This window comes from Hyperoodon ampullatus, assembly GCF_949752795.1.
Source record: "Hyperoodon ampullatus genome assembly, chromosome: 2".
In the NCBI taxonomy this organism is placed as follows: domain Eukaryota; kingdom Metazoa; phylum Chordata; class Mammalia; order Artiodactyla; family Ziphiidae; genus Hyperoodon; species Hyperoodon ampullatus.
Window position 1 is genome coordinate 4,843,924 of NC_136915.1, and position 20,312 is coordinate 4,864,235.

At 40.6% G+C, this 20,312-nt stretch overlaps 1 protein-coding gene across 1 annotated transcript in view; it reads left to right on the forward strand.

Moving 5' to 3' along the window:
- Positions 1–20,312, forward strand: part of CAMTA1 (calmodulin binding transcription activator 1) — a gene marked incomplete at its 3' end in the record, with an annotated part of 904,685 nt that overhangs the window by 21,552 nt on the left and 862,821 nt on the right. Inside the window, 2 exon segments of the mRNA XM_079696990.1 lie at positions 6,304–6,373; positions 11,308–11,426. Of these exon segments, the coding sequence (XP_079553116.1) occupies positions 6,304–6,373; positions 11,308–11,426 (189 nt within the window).

Sequence of the window (20,312 nt, forward strand, 5' to 3'; positions counted from 1 at the left end):
TAAGTGCTACTGAGACAGTGTAATTTTAAATTTCATATAGTGCTTTTTTTTCTGAATATGTTCTACTAGAATCTATTTATACAAGTGAGGACATTTAATAAGTGCTCTTTGATTATTTTCAGAGTATTGAGTATACTGGCTTCCTAGACAAATTAAATTTATAAAAATTCTAATGATATTGCAATTCATACCTAGAAAGAATTTTTTTTTTCATTCTGAAATCAGTTTAAATACACTTTACATGAATCTCTGGTAATAGTGAATCAATTAATGTGATTTCTCAGGTCATAAATCAGGCTTGATATATTGTAGTATTAGTGCCTGTATTAGCTTCTTAGCCCTTCAACTGTTTTGTGGTTTTAGCAGCTTGTTTGCTTTTGAACTCAATTCTAGGTGTTGAACTCAATTTGAGAGCCTAAAATGGTTTGTGCCCCAATTACCTTAGAGGTTACTGCTTCACTTTCTTCACTTTCTTACTGCGCTGGCCCCAGTAGTAGGAAGTCAGCCACCTAGTAGACGTTTTCCTTTTAACTTGAGTACACACTTTAATTTTGTCTCTATCCCATAGGAGTATTGTGAGGGTTATTATAGTAGCACTTACCGTATATTTTGAACTTCTTGAAAAGAGGTAATACATGAGCACAAAATATTTTTGTACTATACCATGTAATTTTTCCCCCCACTAACCTTTTGTGGTTTGTGTTTAGGGTGCATGTTGGCTTTCTAGTCTCAGAGGTCCTTAGCCCGGTTTTATGGAGGCCTCCAGAGCCTGGTCCCTGGCAGACCCTGTGTTCCTCTTTGTTGAGCAGCCCTGGGCTCTCAGTGGTAGCCTTGGCTCTGTTGTTGTCTGTGAACATGGTAGAGTATTTTCACCCCCTTAGTTCTTCTTACTGGGTCGAAAGTAGCTTTTGTCTTACTGCTTGATTGTTCAGGTTCCAGAAGACAGGTGGCAACTCGGGGTGGCCTTAGGAGAGGGAGAGGTTCTTAAAAAGACTGATGGTCTTCAATAAATCCTACCACCACCAGGGCAAGAGACGGGACCATTCTTTTTCCTTTCCATGAACTTCTGGGAATGCCATTCATCCATGAATTCAACGAATACTTGCACTTCTGTTATGTGCCAGACGTTAAGTACCAAAAAAGCCAGACATCCCTTCAAGGATGCCCTGGATGTAGTCTTATTTTGAATATGCTAGAAAAATATTTATCAGAGTAGAAAAACTGCTAGATTGGGTTTAGATGCTGAATGGCCTTAGGGATTAAAGGTGGAGGTTGTAGGTTTAGAAGGTATTTCTGAAAGGAATGACTCTTCTATAATTAAAAAAAAAAACAAGCAGTTACAGATGACATTGTGGCAGAGACTGCTAGCTGATCGTGAAACCTATCTCCTCTTCCTGGGCAGGTAGCCAGACTGCATTTCCCAACCTCCCTTGCAATTAGGTGTGGCTTTGTGGCCATATCCTAGCCAATGGCGTGAGAGCTGAGAAGTGTGCCACTTCCAGGCCTGGCCCGAAGAACCGTCCGGCTCAGTTATCCGTGTCTTTCCCTCTGCTGGCTGACGCAGAAGAGCCCAGTGACGTAGGAAGGCTCCTGCCATGAGATGGAAGGAGATGTGGGGCCCGAGCCGCTGCTTGGAGGAGAGCTGCCTCCTGATCTACTGTTTTGGACTTTACACGAGCAAGAAGTAAATATTTATGGTATTTGAGCCATGACACAGTTTGTTCTAAGAGTTAGCCTGCCTAACTAGGCACAATGCCTAGAATGCTAGGCAAAACTGGTGAGTTTAGTAAAGGTGCTGAGAATTTCGGACTCTGCCTTAATTTTGATTATTTATATGTCATGTTATATGTAATGATCAGTGAATTTCAAGGCTCAATTTAAAACTGTGTGACAAAAATCTTTTTAATGTATCACTTCTAATTGATACAGCTGGTTTATTGCATTCAATGGGGCATCTCTCTGCCTTTGTTTTAATAAGCTATGTGGGTCCTCAGGTAGCTTTAAAGGGACTCTATGGAGACTTAAGCATTGTCAGTCCTTATTTCAAAGAACTGTAAATACAGTTTTCATCATGCAGCTTCTCTGTCCAAAAGCCAGTAATCACTTCTCATTATATAGCATTTTGTTTTATTTATTCCATCATCCAAAACTATATATATATATATATATATATATATATTTTTTTTTTTTAGTATATAAAACGAATGTGGCTATGTGTAGCCCTCTGACCTAGGTTCTCTGAAGGGAGGCAAAAATGGATAAAACATATTCCATGCCTCCAAGGAGTTTGTGCTGGTACACAGATAGTTACTAGGTTTCCATACTGCTCTCATCTCCTCACTTCAGGCTTTAATAAATCATGTATTATTTCTTCATTACATTTTTTTTCTTTCTTTTTTAGTATTGTCTCCAATTAGATATACCTTTTGAAGGCAGGGAATACTTTAAAGAGCTTCCGTGTCCTCTCTTGGGTACTTCTAGCAGACACTGGACGGTACTTAATTGAGTAACCATCCTTGTAGTTTCTTTTGCTTTTCTTGCTTGGATATTCTGGTATAGTTTTGTATTATAGTTTGTGTTAACAGACAAAAGTACTTTCAGTCTGTTAGGGATCCGTGGAATTGTGCAGTCAGGAGTGTTGGGACTGGATCTTTATTAGATCTAATTCCTGATCTTTTAGATCATCTAGTTTCTGATAGTCTAGGTGTGGCCGTGAATCATGGGGGTGTCTCAGAGACACAGGCTCAGGCACCACTCAGACCTGTGAGTCAGAACCTGCAAGAGCCTCAGATGACCCACACGTGCGTTAAAGTTGGGGCTGCGCTGCTCAAGGTCAACCTGTGATTTTATTCTCGAGAAAACTGGCAAAGTCAGAGAGTTAGCAGCGTCATACAGCTGTTTCTTTCAGTGGCTCCCATCCTTGGATACACCTTGGGATCACTTGGGAACCTTTAAAAAATACTGATGCCTGGGTTCCCATCTCCATACATTCTGGCTGAAGTGGTCAGGATTGCAGGCTGGGCATCAGAATTTTAAAAATCTCCCTAGATGACTGAAGTGCAGCCACGCTGAGAGCCGCTCAACCTAGTTAATGAGAGAATCCGGGTTTCCTGATGCTCTGCTCAAGTAGTCCCTTTGCTCCACACATGTACTTTCAGAAACAGAGCTCTCCCCACCTGATTTTTCATCATAGAGCATCACTCCGTTTTATTTCCTTCACAGCATTTATCCCCCTTACCACCTGCCTCCCCCACTGGCATGTACCCCATGAGTGTGGGACCTTTGTTGGTCTTGTTCACTGCGGGGTCCCAGCTCCTAGGATGGTGTCTGGCACACGTGAGGTGCTCCTTTCATGTGTGTAGAACACATGGAAGGAGTTATGATAAAGATGGAGGCATCCGGCAGGAGGGAAATACAGGCTGTTCAGACAGCACCAGTTGGGCGGCTCGCCTCAGTCAGCGGGAGGCTCCCGAGGGAAGAGAGGTCCGAGTCAGACTTGAGAGCCAGCCAGGGAGGGCAGCGTGAAGACTGGAGTCCAGAGCTGGCGTTAGAGCTTGTACTTTTCCCACTGCGCCCTTGCCTGTGCACAGAGAGCTCAGCTGTCTGCCCCGGCCTTGTCAGCAGGCAGTGGCGGGCCTGGCTCAGGACCCCGTGGCTCCAGATCCTCAGACCAGTGCTCCTCTCTGCGCTCCAGAGCCAGTCTGGCTTTCAGAGACAGGTCTCAGGGGCCCCGTGAAAGGACCTAGCTCAGAGGCTGGCCCCTGGGTACTTCATACAAGGTAGCCATTGCTTATATGAGTTTGCTTGTTTCGCCTTATTTGCTTTGAGAACATTGTGTTTTTTAGGGCAGGATGTCATTTGATTTCACTCTCAAATTATGTGAGTGAGTTTCTTTCCTGGTTAAATGAACTATTAAGACTTCATTTATTACGCTAGTGCTATTGAGAACTCATGGTTGGTTGTTCGTGCTATTTCTGTTACATATGTTGTTTTTAGCATTTAATTCTTTCGATTTGTTATTTGGTATATTCTACCACTAATTTACCTGTCATCAAACTTTCAAGTCAGGTGTAAAAGTTCTTTTTATGAAGTCATTCACTAATGTGTTCCACTGTACATTAGTGGTTTTTAAAACTTTTGAGAAGACCATTGTGAGATGTCTTGATCAGTGGTAAACCTAAGCTATCTTGTTTTTTGGTAATAGGAAGCCAGAAAATGTTAAGTCTTGAACGTAAAACATTCTTTTTAACACCGTAAAATTTCAAGTTTCAGTTTGGAAACCACATGAAGATGAGATGTTGCATTACTGTGCTGAGAAGGCTGTTGCTGGTGACTCTCAAAGATGTTGCCTGAAGTCTGGAATCCCACACTCGGTCAGGGGGAGAGACTAATGTTGAATTTTCCAAAGGAACATGAATGCTGAGGTCAGTCCATAGTTCACAGGGAGAATCCTCAGGCCCAGATTGCTAATCAGTGGTCACCACTATTGATTAAATCAAGCAGAAGAAGGACAGTAAAAGTACTGGAACAAGAATTTTCCAGGAACAAGAAATGATTAGGAACGGATGGTTATCCTGGTAGCTTGGGGTCACATTGTGGAGAAAGACTTGTTCTGTGGTGAAGCACTCACTTCCCGTGGCTCTAAGGGAGAGGAAGATCAGAACCTCGGGGGAGTAAGCTTCGTCAGTTTTCAGCACTCTTTGTGGCACAAGAAATCCAGGCAGCCATCAGTTTATTGTCAGGAAATGTTAACGTTGTTAACGATTGTCCTCATTAGCCGTAGTAACAATGGCATTTTATAGCGAGGGGTGCTCTTGAATCTAAAGCCCAGTGTGTGCATTGTCCCTTCCAATTCTCTGTACTTTTTTGGATGAGGTAATACAGAGAGGTTAAATTACTTTCCCAAGGACAGCAAGTAAGTGAGAGAACTGAGTTTTTAATATTTTAAACATAAAATGTTGAGGGTGATTGTTGAACTGTTTTTGGCTTTTTTTTTTTTTTTTTTTTTGTGGTACGCGGGCCTCTCACTGTTGTGGCCTCTACTGTTGTGGAGCACAGGCTCCGGACGCGCAGGCTCAGCGGCCCATGGCTCACGGGCCCAGCCGCTCCGCGGCATGTGGGATCTTCCCGGACTGGGGCACAAACCTGTGTCCCCTGCATCGGCAGGCGGACTCTCAGCCACTGCGCCACCAGGGAAGCCCTGTCTTTGGTTTTCTAGGTATATAAATTTGTGGTTTATAGTGCTGGAGGAATAATCTAAAAATTTATTTAATATTGCAACTGAACAAAAAGGGACCCAGACTAATTGGCTGGCAAGACTCAGAGAAATTCCCGCCCCCCTTTTTAAAAGTTACCGTGGTGTAGGTTTTTTTTTTTTTAAATCTTTATTGGAGTATAACTGCTTTACAATGTGGTGTTAGTTTCTGCTGTACAACATGGTGTAGGTTTTTATATGAAAGCTTTAATTTTATCTATGTGAAGCAGCCTGAGAGCAGAGACCTGGTCTTCCAACATCTCCCTGACCCACTCCACCCGCCGTGCCGTTAGTTGGCACTCACAGGTCCGTTTGAATGAGTCAGGTATGGGCCTTGCTGTTGGGAAGCGGTAGTGATGTTGTCGAATGTTGACTGAGCTGCAGAATGAAATGGCATTGGTTCTTCTTAGTAACAATTTACTGTACGTACAGCACATATGCCCCCTGTTAAAAAAAACTGCACAGGTACTAGACGTTCAGCAGCATATATCTTTTTTTCACACATGTGTACTTTACATTTTGAAACACTCTTAGCCTACAGAAACATTGTAGGTGTAGTGCAGCGGACTTCTTTCCCCACGAACTATGTGAGAGAGTGAGTTGCCGGTATGTTTCATCGCCCTTGACTGTCAGTACTTTATTACGTGTTTCCTACAAACAAGAACATTCTCCTCCATCACCACAATGCAGGAATCAAAATTAGGAAATGAACACACAGACTCCTCTACCGTCGAATCCTCCGAGCTATTCTGGTGGTGCCAGTTGACCCAGTGCTGACCTTGTAGAGAAAGGCCCCGCGGGGACCCTGGGTGGCACTTGTCTCCTCAGCCTCCTTTGATCCAGAACAGTTCTCAGTCTTTTCTGACTTTCATGACCTTGACGTTTGTGAAGACTACAGGCCATTTTGTGGAATGTTCCTCAATTTGGATTTGTCCGATGTTTCCTCATGATTAGATTCAGGTTTTGCATCTTTGGCAGGAATATCACAGAAGAGCCAGTATTTATCTTTTTCAAAGATTAGTTTTACATTTTATTTTCTGTTTCCTTAGAGCGTTTCCCAAAGTGTGTTCTGCGGAACTAGCACCTACTGTGTTCTCAACACCGTGCCTCCTATAGAAGGTAGGACTCGAAAGCTTTTGACTTACAGGAAGGGGTGGGCTCGGCAGTGCGAGTAATTCCATCATTGTAGTGCAGGAAAGCCTGTGATGAGGAGTGAGAAGGCCTGGGTTCTGCCTTTAACTTGCTGTGTGATCTTAGATGAGTTACTTAATCCATCTGGGGGTAGCAAAATAATACTCCCCTCGTTAAGTTTCTGTGAGGATTACAAAGGCAAAGGGTTTAATCACATGGAAAACTCAGAGCACCCTGCAAGTGTTAGATACATTAATACAACGATTCTGTAATTCTAGTGTCAAATTCTGGGTGACTTAGAGAAGGAGCCTTGTGGTATTGCGGGGAAAGCCAGAGGTCATGTCTGAATCCCATTTGAGCCACTTACTAGCTGTAGATCTTGGGCAAATTAATCTAAACCTCAGGTTCTTCATCTGTAAAATGGGGGTGATTATGCCCAGACGGGTTATTGTGACGATTAAATGAAGGAGTACAATGTAAAATCCTTTCTGGGTGCCTGATATGGAGTCCCACAAATGTCTGCTCCCTCATAAATAGTAGAAAATAAATGTACTTGATCACATGTAGCTCAGATTGAAGTTGAATGGGACGAAGCAGGAGAGGATGCCCCAAACCCAAATTGACGGCAGTTGATCGCAAGGCTTCTGGGCCTCGCCACTTTATCTGCCCCCACCTACATGTTTTTAGATTGAAAATATAAAATTCAGGTAAATAGTGAGAAGTTTATTAAACCTGAGTTTGAGTTGACCTATACCTGGGTCAGAGGTTTGGTAATACGATTGACAGGGAGAGGGTATCTGGCCACCTAAAAATAGAAAGGATAAGATTTGATGATCGCACGCACTCTAAGAACAGGAAAGGGGCTGTGAAATAGCAAAATTAGTTATACTTTTCTATTAAAAAACTTACTATTTTTTTAACCTTTAAAAAATCTTTTGGATAATTACAACTGAGTTGAATTCATTTTGGAGAATTTCTTTTGAGAAGAATAAGAAGAAATCATACCAAGGCTTGGCACATCGTTGGTGCTTAATTAATATTTATTTTGGATGGATAGCGATTTGAAGGTCTTAGATTAGTAATGGCAGTGTTTGCTGCTGTGTGAGCACTGTGCTGACTTGAATTTAACAATATGCGCTTATGTTTTCCTGAATCAGTTCCTATCCTACTAATTAAATCTAAGCACATAATAATTAGAGCTAAACAGAAAATTGTAGCGCTTCCTTTTAATTTTACCACTCCAAGTTGTTGATCAGATATATTCCCAGTAAGATTGAGCAATTTGGTACACTGTTAGACCAACTTATTTTGAACAGTTTGTTCTAGAGGTTGAGAGGTTAATCATAATCAACTTGGTTGAATAACAGTGTTTGTAATTATTCACAAAACCAAAATTATTGAATTTTTATTAATTATGAATCAAAATAAAATGGATACATCATTTCCAGGTTAGACTTAATACAGTTATGATTTACCTTGTAGAAGTCAACAGTGTGTTCCAAGGAAAAGGTCAAATACATTTCTTTGGATTTAAATGAAGGATTTGGTAATGTGAAATCTCAGATTTAGAAATAAAACATGAAAATAAGAATTCTGCTTTTTGCCTAATTAACTAAGTGAATGAGCATTCTCGTACATTTTAGACAGTTTTAGTTGAGTTATACTATGCCTCTAAAGTTATTATTTGGAATATATTTGAAGGTTGATTGGAAAAGGTGGTTCATTCTCTGGAATTAATAGCTGTCAGCCAAACAAATCATCTGTCAATTTCAAGAGCTTCACAAGTTATTTTTATTGTGAAGTAGGTTAGAAAATTATTTTGTGAAGTCATGTATCAGACACACATATTTTGCTAGATAATGATAGTGAAGTGTTTTACTGTATTTGGTTGACACTTCCATTTTGCAGCGTCAGAGTTTAACTCTCTGGATTTAAATACCGAGATGCAGTTGAAACCACTGTATAACGTACTTTTAACATTAACTCAAGATACTGTTGGAATCCTTGTACTGAGACAAGGATTTAAAAACTGGTACATGTGTTATCTAATAATGATATCAATTATAGTTACTCCAAAAAGATTAAAAAACAACATTTAATTAAACAACACAATTTTATACAGTATAGCCATGTGAGCAGTTCTTTTCTAATGTGAAAGCAAAGTTACTCTTTATTCCATTTTAACTAGAAAAACTGAAATTTGAAAATACGAGTTTTAACACTTTGGCTGTTTGAACTCCTGATATTCTTTTCCCAGTATTAAAACTGCCCTCTTCATAATGCACAGTGGGAAAATTTACCCATTGTTATGTTTCTTAAAAACATCCAATTTATATACAGCATGAACCTAAAACTCTGGAAGTAGCACAGTTTAAAAACTGATTAAGGGGAACCCGTTGGCCTGTCATACTTCTGTTCCTTTTGAACCCATGGCCGCACATCCCCATAAAGTGCTAAATTTAGAAACTTGACTGAGACAGTGCTCACACAGCTATTCTCCTTTTCCTCTTTAAAAGCCTTTGGGCCGATTCACCGCTGCCTGATTTGGTATCAGAGTGGAAGATAGAAAGAAGCCTTTTCTCTAGTTAGTTGTGCTGTTGAGAAGAGTGCTCACTCGCTCTCTCTCTCCCTCCCTCCCCACCCCCACACACCCCCACACATACACCCACACACTTACTCATATGCTTCCTATGCCGCAGGACAGCTGGGTTCTTCAAGGAGGCTAAAAGGACAGATGATTAACATCAGGTTGTGACCACAAACAGAAATAGAAGCGGGGGTTTCATATTCCATTCATTGTCAAAATTATACGTAAATAGTTTTTTCAGAGCTATGACTAGTCATACACTATTCAAAGTAAGCCAGTTGATTGAGCATCTAGCATAGCACTGTTTTCATAGAAGGTACCCTGTAATTGGTAAATATCGGAATTGAGTATAGATTTTAGAATTTTTTCACCTCTTCTTTGAAGATTATACACATCACCTCTACTTTGAAGATTATACACATCAGGGGAGATTTTTAAAGAGCAGAGTAAAACCACTTTAGGGAAAGAGAGAAGGGAGGTAAAGGCTCATGTGATTTGGTATTGTGCACTTTAAAGTTTTATGGCCCATGGTACCTCCCTTGGGAGGATGAAGTGCAGGGAGCATGCATAAGCACATAAAACTACAAAGGTTTTACAGTGTGTAATTAATACAGAACTTTCTATGAACTTGATTTTAGTTAAACCCTTTTTTTTTGGTTTCGTAGCAAGGTTTTTTAAAAGTTTAATTTTATTTTGCTATTAAATCAAAATTTTGCAGTCAATTTTTAAGTTTCTCAAGTTTTTATACTGCTTATAGAAATAGAGGATAGGCATTATAATTCAACTGGTTGTGTAGTTCATGGACCAAAAAAGATTTAATATGCTAAAACTCTCAAGTTCTTCCCTATAGGAAGATGTAGTAAATTTTTTAGATGTTATTTCTATACCCAGTATTTCCCTGTTAAGATCTTTTCCTTGAGAAGAAATGGGTTAATCAGATGAAAAGTGTTCGGAGAAGATTTTATTATGACTGTAGAAGTGTTTTTTATTCTTTTATGTTTTTCACATGTTCAAAAAATAGTTTATGCTAAACAAAATTGTAGTAAGTGACTGGAAAAATATACTACTGTATTTCACTTTCAGCATTCTTAACTAATATCTGTATGCCTATATAAGGTTGTTTAATTGTAAGGCATTTAAAATTACTGAATGTGACAGTAAATTCTCTAGGGATCTATGCCTGGAGGAGAATTAGAGATGATCTCATTCTCCTTGATTTGGGAAAGCTGAAAATATTAAGTAACTTACCCAAGGTCACACAATTAGAAAGTAGCAGAACTGGGCCAGAATCCTGGGCTCTTGACTTGGAGCCCTTTCTTACCTTACTGATATCAGAGTAAGTCATTTCACCTGTGACTTTCTGGAGCGAATTCAGTCTTCAGTATTTTAATGTATTGCTCCTTGGCACCCAGTTATGCATTGTACCCTGTGGATGTTGGGGCTTCCATTTGGCATTAAAAAAAAATTGGAGTGGGTAATTTGAAACTTTGACCTAAATGTGTCAAACCTGGCAAGAAATTAGGAGCCAGGCAAAGGGACTTTGTTACAGGAATGAAACAAGAAATGATATGTAAATAAATAAGTGAATGAAAAAAGGAAATGATCTCTTTCAGAAAGTATCGGGGAGACTGATTATCAGATAGACATGCCATCTAGTCTGAAAGTAAGGAGCTTTTCCCTCACTGATTTAGAAGAGTTACGTTTTGATGAAATACATTAATCATATAGATATATATGTAAATCAAATTAATTAAAAGTGTATGTTTTTAGATTTAGGCTAGAAAGGCCAGCCTCTGTATTACCTCGGTAGCTAACTGGAGGTTTAAATTCCTTATATGTATAAGATTTGTAATTTTCTTTGGAAAGGATAAGTCTCATTTGTATTCTAGGGGATGAAGTAGTATTAGTTTATCAATAAAGTAAGCAGTCATATTATAATTCCTCTTTTCTAAAAACCTTAAAAACATTTTCAGCTGTTAATAGAAGATTTCTAGGTGTTGTGAGTTTAAATCATTTTATAGTTTTGATGTACTTCATGGAAACCTGGTGAAAGACCCTTTAAAAGCAACGTTCTGTTTATGGGCAGCTGCTGGGGTATTCCCTGTTCATTTGCTCGCCATGGAGCAAAAAGCTCAATCTTATTTTAGAGCCTCTTGACCAGATTCCTGCTGCCATCTATCTGATAAGTGTGTAAATGAGTTTTGTTAACTAAGAGGAATAATGCTGTTGGTCTCCCAGTGACTAAAACTCAGCTGCTGTTTCTGACCTTGCCAGTGTACTTAACAGGAGACTTTCTCTATGATCTTCTCTGAATTTATTGTTTTCTTCTTTATAGATGATCATGGGAACAGCAATAGTAGTCATGTAAAAATCTTTTTACCGAAAAAGCTGCTTGAATGTCTGCCGAAATGTTCAAGTTTACCCAAAGAGAGGCACCGTTGGAACACTAATGAGGTAGATAAATTTCTATTTTTAGGGGTACAATTCTTTTTTAAGGGCAAACTCGCTAGGTCATTTTGCATAGTACTACTTTATATTAGCTTTAAATTCAAAATATTGAACTAGGAAATTGTAAATGAGAAGAATACTTAATTTGGATTTGACAGAAACCAACGTGTTTTTTGACCTGTCTCTGATCTGCTTGGCTTGTGTTGAAAAATATCAAATGTGCACACTGACTTACTAAGGTAGCATGAGTTTCTGTCTTTGTGTTTTCTTGCATTTTGGTGTGTTGCATTTGGTGGTTGACTCTGTTCGCATCTCAGTTAAACCTTAGTTCTTATGTTGTCATGAATTGATAAGGGTACAGCTCCAGTGTTCTACAGAATGTGCTGTGTCTTGACAATGTGAAGTTTCTGTAGAATTTGGAAGGGCAGGGTTCTTATTAGCAAAATAGCTCTTGTCCTCTCTGATGAAGAAAGTTTGCATGGAGAATTAACTGGTTTACCTTAACGATAGGAATTTGTATTAAGAATGAAGGCTGTATAGTAGGTTGTTGATCTGACATTCAGTTAGAAGGAAGATTGATGAAGTAGAATGAATCAGAGTTTATTTTGTTGGATGATGTTTCCTTTTTTGGTAAATCTTAATCTGGAAGTCTTAATATTAGGGGTGGATTGCTTTGTCATCTTTTTTATTTTGAAATCTATTTCAATTTAGGGTAATACCCATTCAGTGTGGTGATGAGAATTGGGTCTGTGTCCATCATGCTGGGAATTCTATTCCTTTAATTCAAATGGCTGGGGTTATTGGTTTTGCAAAGTTGGTCTCAATCAATTCGTGTAGCTCGTTCAACATTTATCAATACTTCCAAGTTAAGTTATAAATATAACACCCTGCCCTGTATTGGGCACTCAGTTTTGTTAAGATACAAGAAGAAAATAGTGCTGCCTATTTACCCTTATTTTTAAAAAATTGTTTTCTCAAATTTTTGATTTACAATGCTTTCATTTTGAGTTATGAGGTTATGTGAAAGTCTCTTCACTTATCCTAGTTTACAGAGTTAAATACTCACTAGAACCTCATAGTTTTGTTACCTTGTCTCAACTGATTTTAAACTTCTTTTAAGGTATGTATATTTTGATTATTTGAATAAATTATATTTCCCCCCTCAGACAGAATACTTTTGTTTTAACAAACAGCGGGTTTGGAGGCCTGTTGTTTTCATCAGTCATCTATTAACTGTTTCAAACATTTTAGACATGAAAACAAAGTAAAGGTGCTGAAAATTAGTCCTAATCGTAGATCATTACTCTGTCAGCAAAATAGTACAATTTGGGAGCCATTCAGTAAGTCAAAACTAGGTCATGAAATATTAAAGAACTCAGTTTCTTAGTAATCCCTGAAACAGGATTTGATACTATGTTATTATACATTAGTTCCAGTTTTTTTATAAATGTAACAAAACATAATTTTTTCAGTATTATCTTTTTATGTAATTGGCAGTTTATTTTAATTATGACTTGAAATTATGTTTGAAACCAGCAATTGCTTAGTGAATTAAAGTTAGTGGTCTTAAGAGTCTTACAAAGCTGGAGGTAACGGTGTCAGAAATTTAGTTGGTAGATTATTTAGATGAGTGGTTTCAAAACTTTTTTGGAACTTTGAGCACAGCCCTTCAACTTTCACACATTTGTTTACCTCTGAATTATTTACATGTTCCACCTTACTAATATTTTAGATACATTATGAAACACCCAATAAGGAATTTTTATAGAGGACAAAATTAAGAGGCAGATAAGAAGTCGTTCTGCATTTTCTTCTAGGACCCAGTACACCTAGCCCCTCGGAGACCACTGGTTTAGGTCCCAGTGTGGCTTAAGTTCAAGTCCTAAGAGGGGAGACGGCATCCCCTTCCGACCGGTGCAGTGTGAGACTGGGGTCTGAGAAATGTGGGGTGTTTGCACGAGCTGTCACTCTGCTGAAATGTGGGCAGAAGAGTGTGTGCTCCTGTGGAAGGCGGGGGCGTGGCAGGGGGGCTCGGCTGGCAGGGGCCACGGCACACGCCCTCTTCCCTTGCCATCGGCTGTGCTTTCGGTGATCTCCCTGCTGAAAACCGACAAAAACCCCTACGACAGAACTGAATTCAAAGGTTGGCCCATGTTTCTGTGTGGAGGACTTTGGCTTTTTTTTCTTGTTGATTTTTGGCTTTAGGAAAAAAACGTGAATCCTGGAGTGACAGCAGGAGTTGTTAATTCTGTAGGGTGTTACGTGGTGATGGTGACATGTCATTTTTTTTTTTTTTTTTTTTTTTTTTACTGGCTCGGATAATAGGAACAAAACAATTAGCACTCCTGTGAAAGTACTTGTTTCTCTGACCTGGCTGGGTTTGGCATTTTCCCATGTCTTTCAGCCTGCCATCCTTAATGTCGCCACTGAGACCTGAAGGGGGTGTGTCGCGGTGGGGCTTTGTGGCCCCGGGTGAGGCGGAGTCCCGTTCAGGCAGCGTTGCCCGTGGAATCTCTTCAGTCGCTCAGGGAGTAGAGTGTAGCCACCGCGCTCTGCGAAGGGCCCGCCCTCCCCCTGGGGTTGGCGTAGCGCGCCGTGTCCTGGCGGAGGACCCCGTGAAGGAGTCGGCTGGTATTTAGGAGCCGTGTTGTGCAGAAACTACATGCCTGTTGATCCCACTTCCTGGGACCAGGCACTCGCACTGGGAGGGGCGTGTGGCCCCAGCGCAGTCGCGAGCACAGCCGATGTGGGTGTTTTCCATCGCACTCTCTGCACAGCATCTGTTCGCCAAGTAGACTGGCGGCCGGGGTTGCCTGTATGAGATGTCAGCTGTCATCTTTCTCTGTCGCCCGTGTTCTCTCTCTCTCTCTCTCTCTCTCTGATGGGTGGATACCGTTGAGTTCCTGGGTATAATTTGACTCCTGTGTACTTTTGAGACAGTCCTTTCCTCAGACCTGTGTTGTAACATGTGCGGTTACCTGAGAAAACCCACGGTGTGTACTGTGCGTGTGCATCCGTTGAGAGAGGGAGGGCGAGATGGGGCCCTTTCACGTGTCGCCGCGTATCAGCACCCGCTCCCTGCTGGTGACTGGGTGCTGCGTATCGTTAGTTCTGAGCCTTCTAATGCTATTGCAAGGTGTGTAATGTTTCCTTTTACAGATGAGGGAGTGTGGGTTGAAAGTGGTGAAATAATTCGGTCAAGGTAGCGCACTTGACAGGGCCTGTCTCTCTCTGTCTGAGCTTCATTTCTTCTACGTTGCTGATTAATTCTTGGGAACATTCATTCTACTGTGTGTCGTCTAGGCTTTGAATTAAAGACACATAACCGTTAACCACATTAGCGCACCTGGCAGATCCATTCTGGAATTTAGTTTCGGGTTAAAAAGAGTTAATATAAGATTAGTATTGTGGGTTCACATGCAAATGTGGTAAAGCTGAAAGTCACTGAAAAGGAAGACTCTTAGAAGATAAGACCGATTTTAGGGCCTACTTAAGCACTTTTAACCTTTTCTAACTCACTGGAATAAGTAAGATCTCCTGCCCTTCTTGAATGTTATTTGCAATTGCAAAATAATATCTAAAAACAAATCAATTTTAGAATATGCTTTCTCAGCCATAAATGCTCTTTTCCCAGGTTCTGAAAACAATATGGAGACGGTGATGATGGTCATTATGGCAGCTAACATTTATTGACCATCTACTGTATGCTAGGCACTGTTGAGTTCTTTCTGTGAATAGTCACATTTACTCCTTGAACTAATACCATGAGGTAGGTTTTGTGATTATTCTTACAATATAGATGAGGAAACTTGAGCCACAGAGATGTTAGAATACCTGAAAGTGGTGGCCTTGGAAGTCCAAGCATATAGCCTGATTTTGGAGTCCATACTTGCTACAGTTCTGTCCCAGAGAACGATTTCAAATAAGACTTTCCCGAGATCTCGTGCTGTTTAGTGACTTCCAATCCTTTTGTTTTATTCATTTGCTTCTTTTTTCATTTTGCATTTTCCAGTATTATACGTAAACATAATGTATTTTTTTTTTTGAGGATTTAAAAAAAATAGCAAACACTCATTTCTTAGGGAAGGAGTTTTGATTCTTAATAATGAATATTCAAATGTGGGCTCTGGATGTGGAAGAAAATATATTAAAAAATAGAAATTTTGTACCTGTGCACAACTGGAGGGTTGATAGGCTTGATTTTTATATCCTGAGCAGGAGAGAAAGAATGTATTAAACACTGAGCACATTTGTTAAAGAACCAACTCTTATTTCATAATCAGTTTGGTATTCACATCTTCATGAGGTGAACTATTAAAATTTTCTGCATTTTAAGTTAATATTTTTAAGGCCCAGAGCCAGAAATAATTATGCTAATGCAGCTTTCTGATTACACAAATGACTGCTTCATAATTACACATATTAGTGCTCCATATATGTTGTCCAGACTGAAATTCCTTTTGTTTAGTCGTTAATTAGCTGTTTGACTTAAAATGTAACTACTGCATTCCCCACTTGCTGGATCTGGATTTCCAGTGGCATTCTTCCAAAGCCAGACTAATGCAGCACCGTGAGCCTTTTATAATGAAAATGTTCTCCTTACATATGTTCAGATCATTGTTGTGTGCTGCTATTTTTGAACTATTAATGCTCTTTCTTTTGTTTGTTTTTCCTCTAATACAAAGTTTCTCCAGAGTAAGCAAACAAAAAAGAATTCTAGTTTGTATTGATCTTAAAGAAAGTTGCAGCACAGGTTTGTAGTTAGTGATAGATTCAGAGATTTTCATGTTAAATGCATTTTTTTAATGGTAAAAATGTCTGCCGAGGGAGCGGTACACATATAGACTGATGCATTCTCAGCCATACCAGAGAAGCTGAAGAAGAAAAACTCCTTGAGTATAATGCTTTTCAAAGGGAGAGAATTACCCTTTTAAATCCTGAATACTTTTTTTTTTTTTTGCGGTACGCAGGCCTCTCACTGCTGTGGCCTCTCCCGTCGCGGAGCACAGGCTCCGGACGCGCAGGCCCAGCGGCCACGGCTCACGGGCCCAGCCGCTCCGCGGCACGTGGGATCCTCCCAGACCGGGGCACGAACCCGCGTCCCCTGCATCGGCAGGCGGACTCCCAACCACTGCGCCACCAGGGAAGCCCTAAATCCTGAATACTTTTTTCCCTCAACTTTTTATATTCAAGTAAGAAAAATGGACTTTATGACTTTGAAAATTATTAAATTATATTTCATTTCAGTTATTTTGTCTTAACAACAAGAAGCCACCTTTAAAAAAGTTTTAAAATCATTTTTTTGTATAGGCATATATTCTTGAGTATTTTTGTATGTTTAATTTTTGTCTGTATAACTTATAAAGTCATAGATTTAGGGCTGTAATTTTTTCATTGATTGGTTTTACTAGTGTATTTACATATTATCTTTTTGAAACATAGACCCACATTTTTGGGGGATCATTTAAGACTTCAGATTTCCAAGATGTGAGCTAAACTGAAAAGTATTTTTTATACTCTGATTTTAAAGGTGAGTGAGATATTTTGGCAGTGTTAAGGGTTTTTAAAATTTAATTAATTTATTTTTGGCTGCATTGGGTCTTCGTTGCTGTGCGCGGGCTTTCTCTAGTTGGGGTGAGCGGGGGCTACTCTTCGTTGCGGTGCATGTGCTGCTCATTGCAGTGGCTTCTCGTTGCGTGCAGAGCACAGGGTCTAGCACATGGGCTTCAGTAGTTATGGCATGCAGGCTCAGTAGTTGTGGCTCGCGGGCTCTAGAGCACAGGCTCAGTAGTTGTGGCACATGGGCTTAGTTGCTCCGCGGCATGTGGGATCTTCCCGGACCAGGGCTTGAACCCATGTCCCCTGAATTGGCAGGTGGATTCTTAACCACTGCGCCACCAAGGGAGCTCCAGTGTTAAGGGTTTGACTGGTCCCAGGTCATTCTCTGAGGCCAGGCAGGGCTTTTCTGGTTAAATCACAAAAAGGAAAATGCACATATGACCCACAATACACAGAGCCAGGTTTTAAGAGTGAAAGCATTTGATTTTTATATATGGTACCAAATTAGCAGTTTGATTAACCATAATTCCTCTGTTTAACTTAGTATGAAGTGAGGTAAATGGATACTGAGATCCAAATGAGCACAGGCCTGTTTGTCAGACAGCCTGCATCACCTTGGCCTTGGTGGTAGCAGAGGTAGCAGCAGAGGGTGCATTGGCAAGCCGGGGGCAGCGCGTCCTTCCAGGTCAGTGAGGGGAGACGGGAGAAGAGAGGTCAATACGGAGGGGGTTTGGCTCTGAGGAGCAGTAGAAGAAGCAGATCTTACCTGCAGAGAGTGGGGTAGTGTTTATAAAATTGGAATAAGACGTTAAAGAAATCCTTCTTTAAAGGAAGAACATTTCTGTAGACCCAGCACAGTTTGACCTAAGCTATTTTTATTATATTACTTCAAAATGTAGCACAGAGAAGAATATTTGGCCCATACTCAGTGTTCAATAAATATTTGCTGAACGAGTGAAATATGGAAAAACACAAAAAACTCAGGATAAATTTCTTAATTCTTAGAATTCTTCTGTGAATATAAAACTCAAATAGATATATACATGACATAAAAGAAACCACAAAACTAATAAAATTTATATGAAGAACATTAGTTCAATGCAATGGATGATGTTTTGCCCAAACTAAATTGTCTCTTGCAGCATGAGTATAACCCTGACTGTTCTTAGGCAGGTTCTTTTGAATTTGGCATGTGGCACTACTGTGTGCCCTGCAGTTACCCCTCCCCTCCCCCACTGAACTCGTCATAAACAGCGTTTTGCTCAGCAAGCCTTTCTCTAAGTCTGTCATTAGGCCTTGGCGCAAATATATCATTTAGTCTTAAGTTCACTTCTGATTTTTCTCATTAGTCCAAGAACAATTTAAATGACACTACTGGATACCCCTGCCACTGTAACTGCAAATCACAGACTTGAGCAATGAATTTGCATGTTAGAATATATTTGTTATAGGTTTTACTTTTTCAGGTTGTGAATTAAGATGTGAAATGAAAGCTTTCTTAGTGAACTCAAGGATCACTGATGTCTTGGAAAGGATACAGAGTTGGCTCTGCCCCCAGTCAGCTGAGTGTTACTTAGCAGGTAAGATACCTGCTAAGCCTCTTTTGTGTCTTTGGTGGTCGTGTGAGGTTATGCTTTGAGACCTTTAAAGATTTGTCTTAAGCGAGCTCTCCAGTTTTGGAGGCTAGATCATTGCTGCTTCCAGAGTTGTTTGAGAGTGCCAGCTTGGGAGTTTACTTTAAAAAAAAAAAAACACAACAAACTCTTAATCATCCTTTCATTTATTTTTATGTTTAAGGTGTACAATTCAGTGGTCTCTAGTATGTACACAAAGTGGTGCACCCATCACCACCATCTAATTCCACAACATTTTCATCACCCTCTGGGGGTTTTCTGTCCCTCTGGCCTTGGTGGAGTCGGCACCTTCAAGGGGCAGGCAGCCTCTCTTCAGGGGCCTGCCTGTTCTTCTTTGGTTATCTTCTCCAATTTTCATACCCGTCTAGCACTGGAGTTGACAACTGAAGAGACTGAGCTTTTACCCAGGTCTTAACGTATAGCGCTGTCTCCTGACCTTGTTTTTTAAAATGTTAAAGTGCAAATGAGGATGCATTTTGGACCCACATTTTTTAAGTTGGATGGTAGGGGCTTGTAGAGTTTTCAGTTGCATTAAAACTCTGTATATTCTGTGGACTCTTTATCGATGGGTTGTGTGGGGATAAAAGAGCCCACTGTTTTCAGTAATGTTGGGAGATTTTGGTGGTGGTGACTCACGTGAGGAGAAGCTGAGCCCCACTGAAACGTCAGCTGAGACCGAAGAGGGAAGAACACCGGGAAAGGCTGGCATTCTTAAAAAAAAATTTTTTTTTAAATTTATTTATTTTTGGCTGTGTTGGGTCTTCGTTGCTGTGCGCGGGCTTTCTCTAGTTGCGGCGAGTGGGGGTTACTCTTTGTCGCGGTGCACGGGCTTCTCATTGCAGTGGCTTCTCTTGTTGAGGAGCACAGGCTCTAGGTGTGCGGGCTTCAGTAGTTGTGGCACGTGGGCTTCAGTAGTTGTGGCTCGTGGGCTCTAGAGCGCGGGCTCAGTAGTTGTGGTGTACGGGCTTAGTTGCTCCGTGGCATGTGGGATCTTCCAGGACCAGGGCTCGAACGTGTGTCCGCTGCATTGCCAGGCGGGTTCTTAACCACTGCGCCACCAGGGAAGCCCGGCGTTCTTTAGCTTAGTGATTTTCCTGCCGAGCTGGCGTCAGAATTACCTGGAGGGCTTGTTAGAACCCAGATTGCTGGGCTCCACCCCAGCGTTTCTGCCCTGGTAGGTCTGGGGTGGGGCCTGAGAATGGGCGTGTCTAACGTGTTCCAGGTGAAACTCATCAAGATGAGGAATCCCAGCCTCCCGGACATGTATTCTGAGCAACTTCACTTGGCTTTAGTCTCAGCTTTGCTATCTCTCAACCACTCAAGTATATTTCAGTGTGCTTTGGCTATATGCGTTGCAGTTATGCTTTCTAGAGTCTTTTTCTCATGTCTCATGTGCCTAGAAGTCAGGAAATGCAAAGTTATTTTTTGGGTATTTACCTAAAGTAATATAGGGAGCCCTTTTTAAAGTGTGGGTGGCAGTGGTAGGGGTATGTGGAGGCATATTCCAATTTTTGTGACTTTTTTTTTTTTTGAAGAGGGAGCATGAGGATAATCTCCACCCCATCCCCTCCTTCCATCTCCATTTGGCCCAGATAGCTGAAAACAGCCGAACCCTAAAGCTGACAGCATCTACCTACTTACCTACCTACCTGTCTACCACCTTCCAGTCTTTTTTTTTTTTTGTGATATGCGGGCCTCT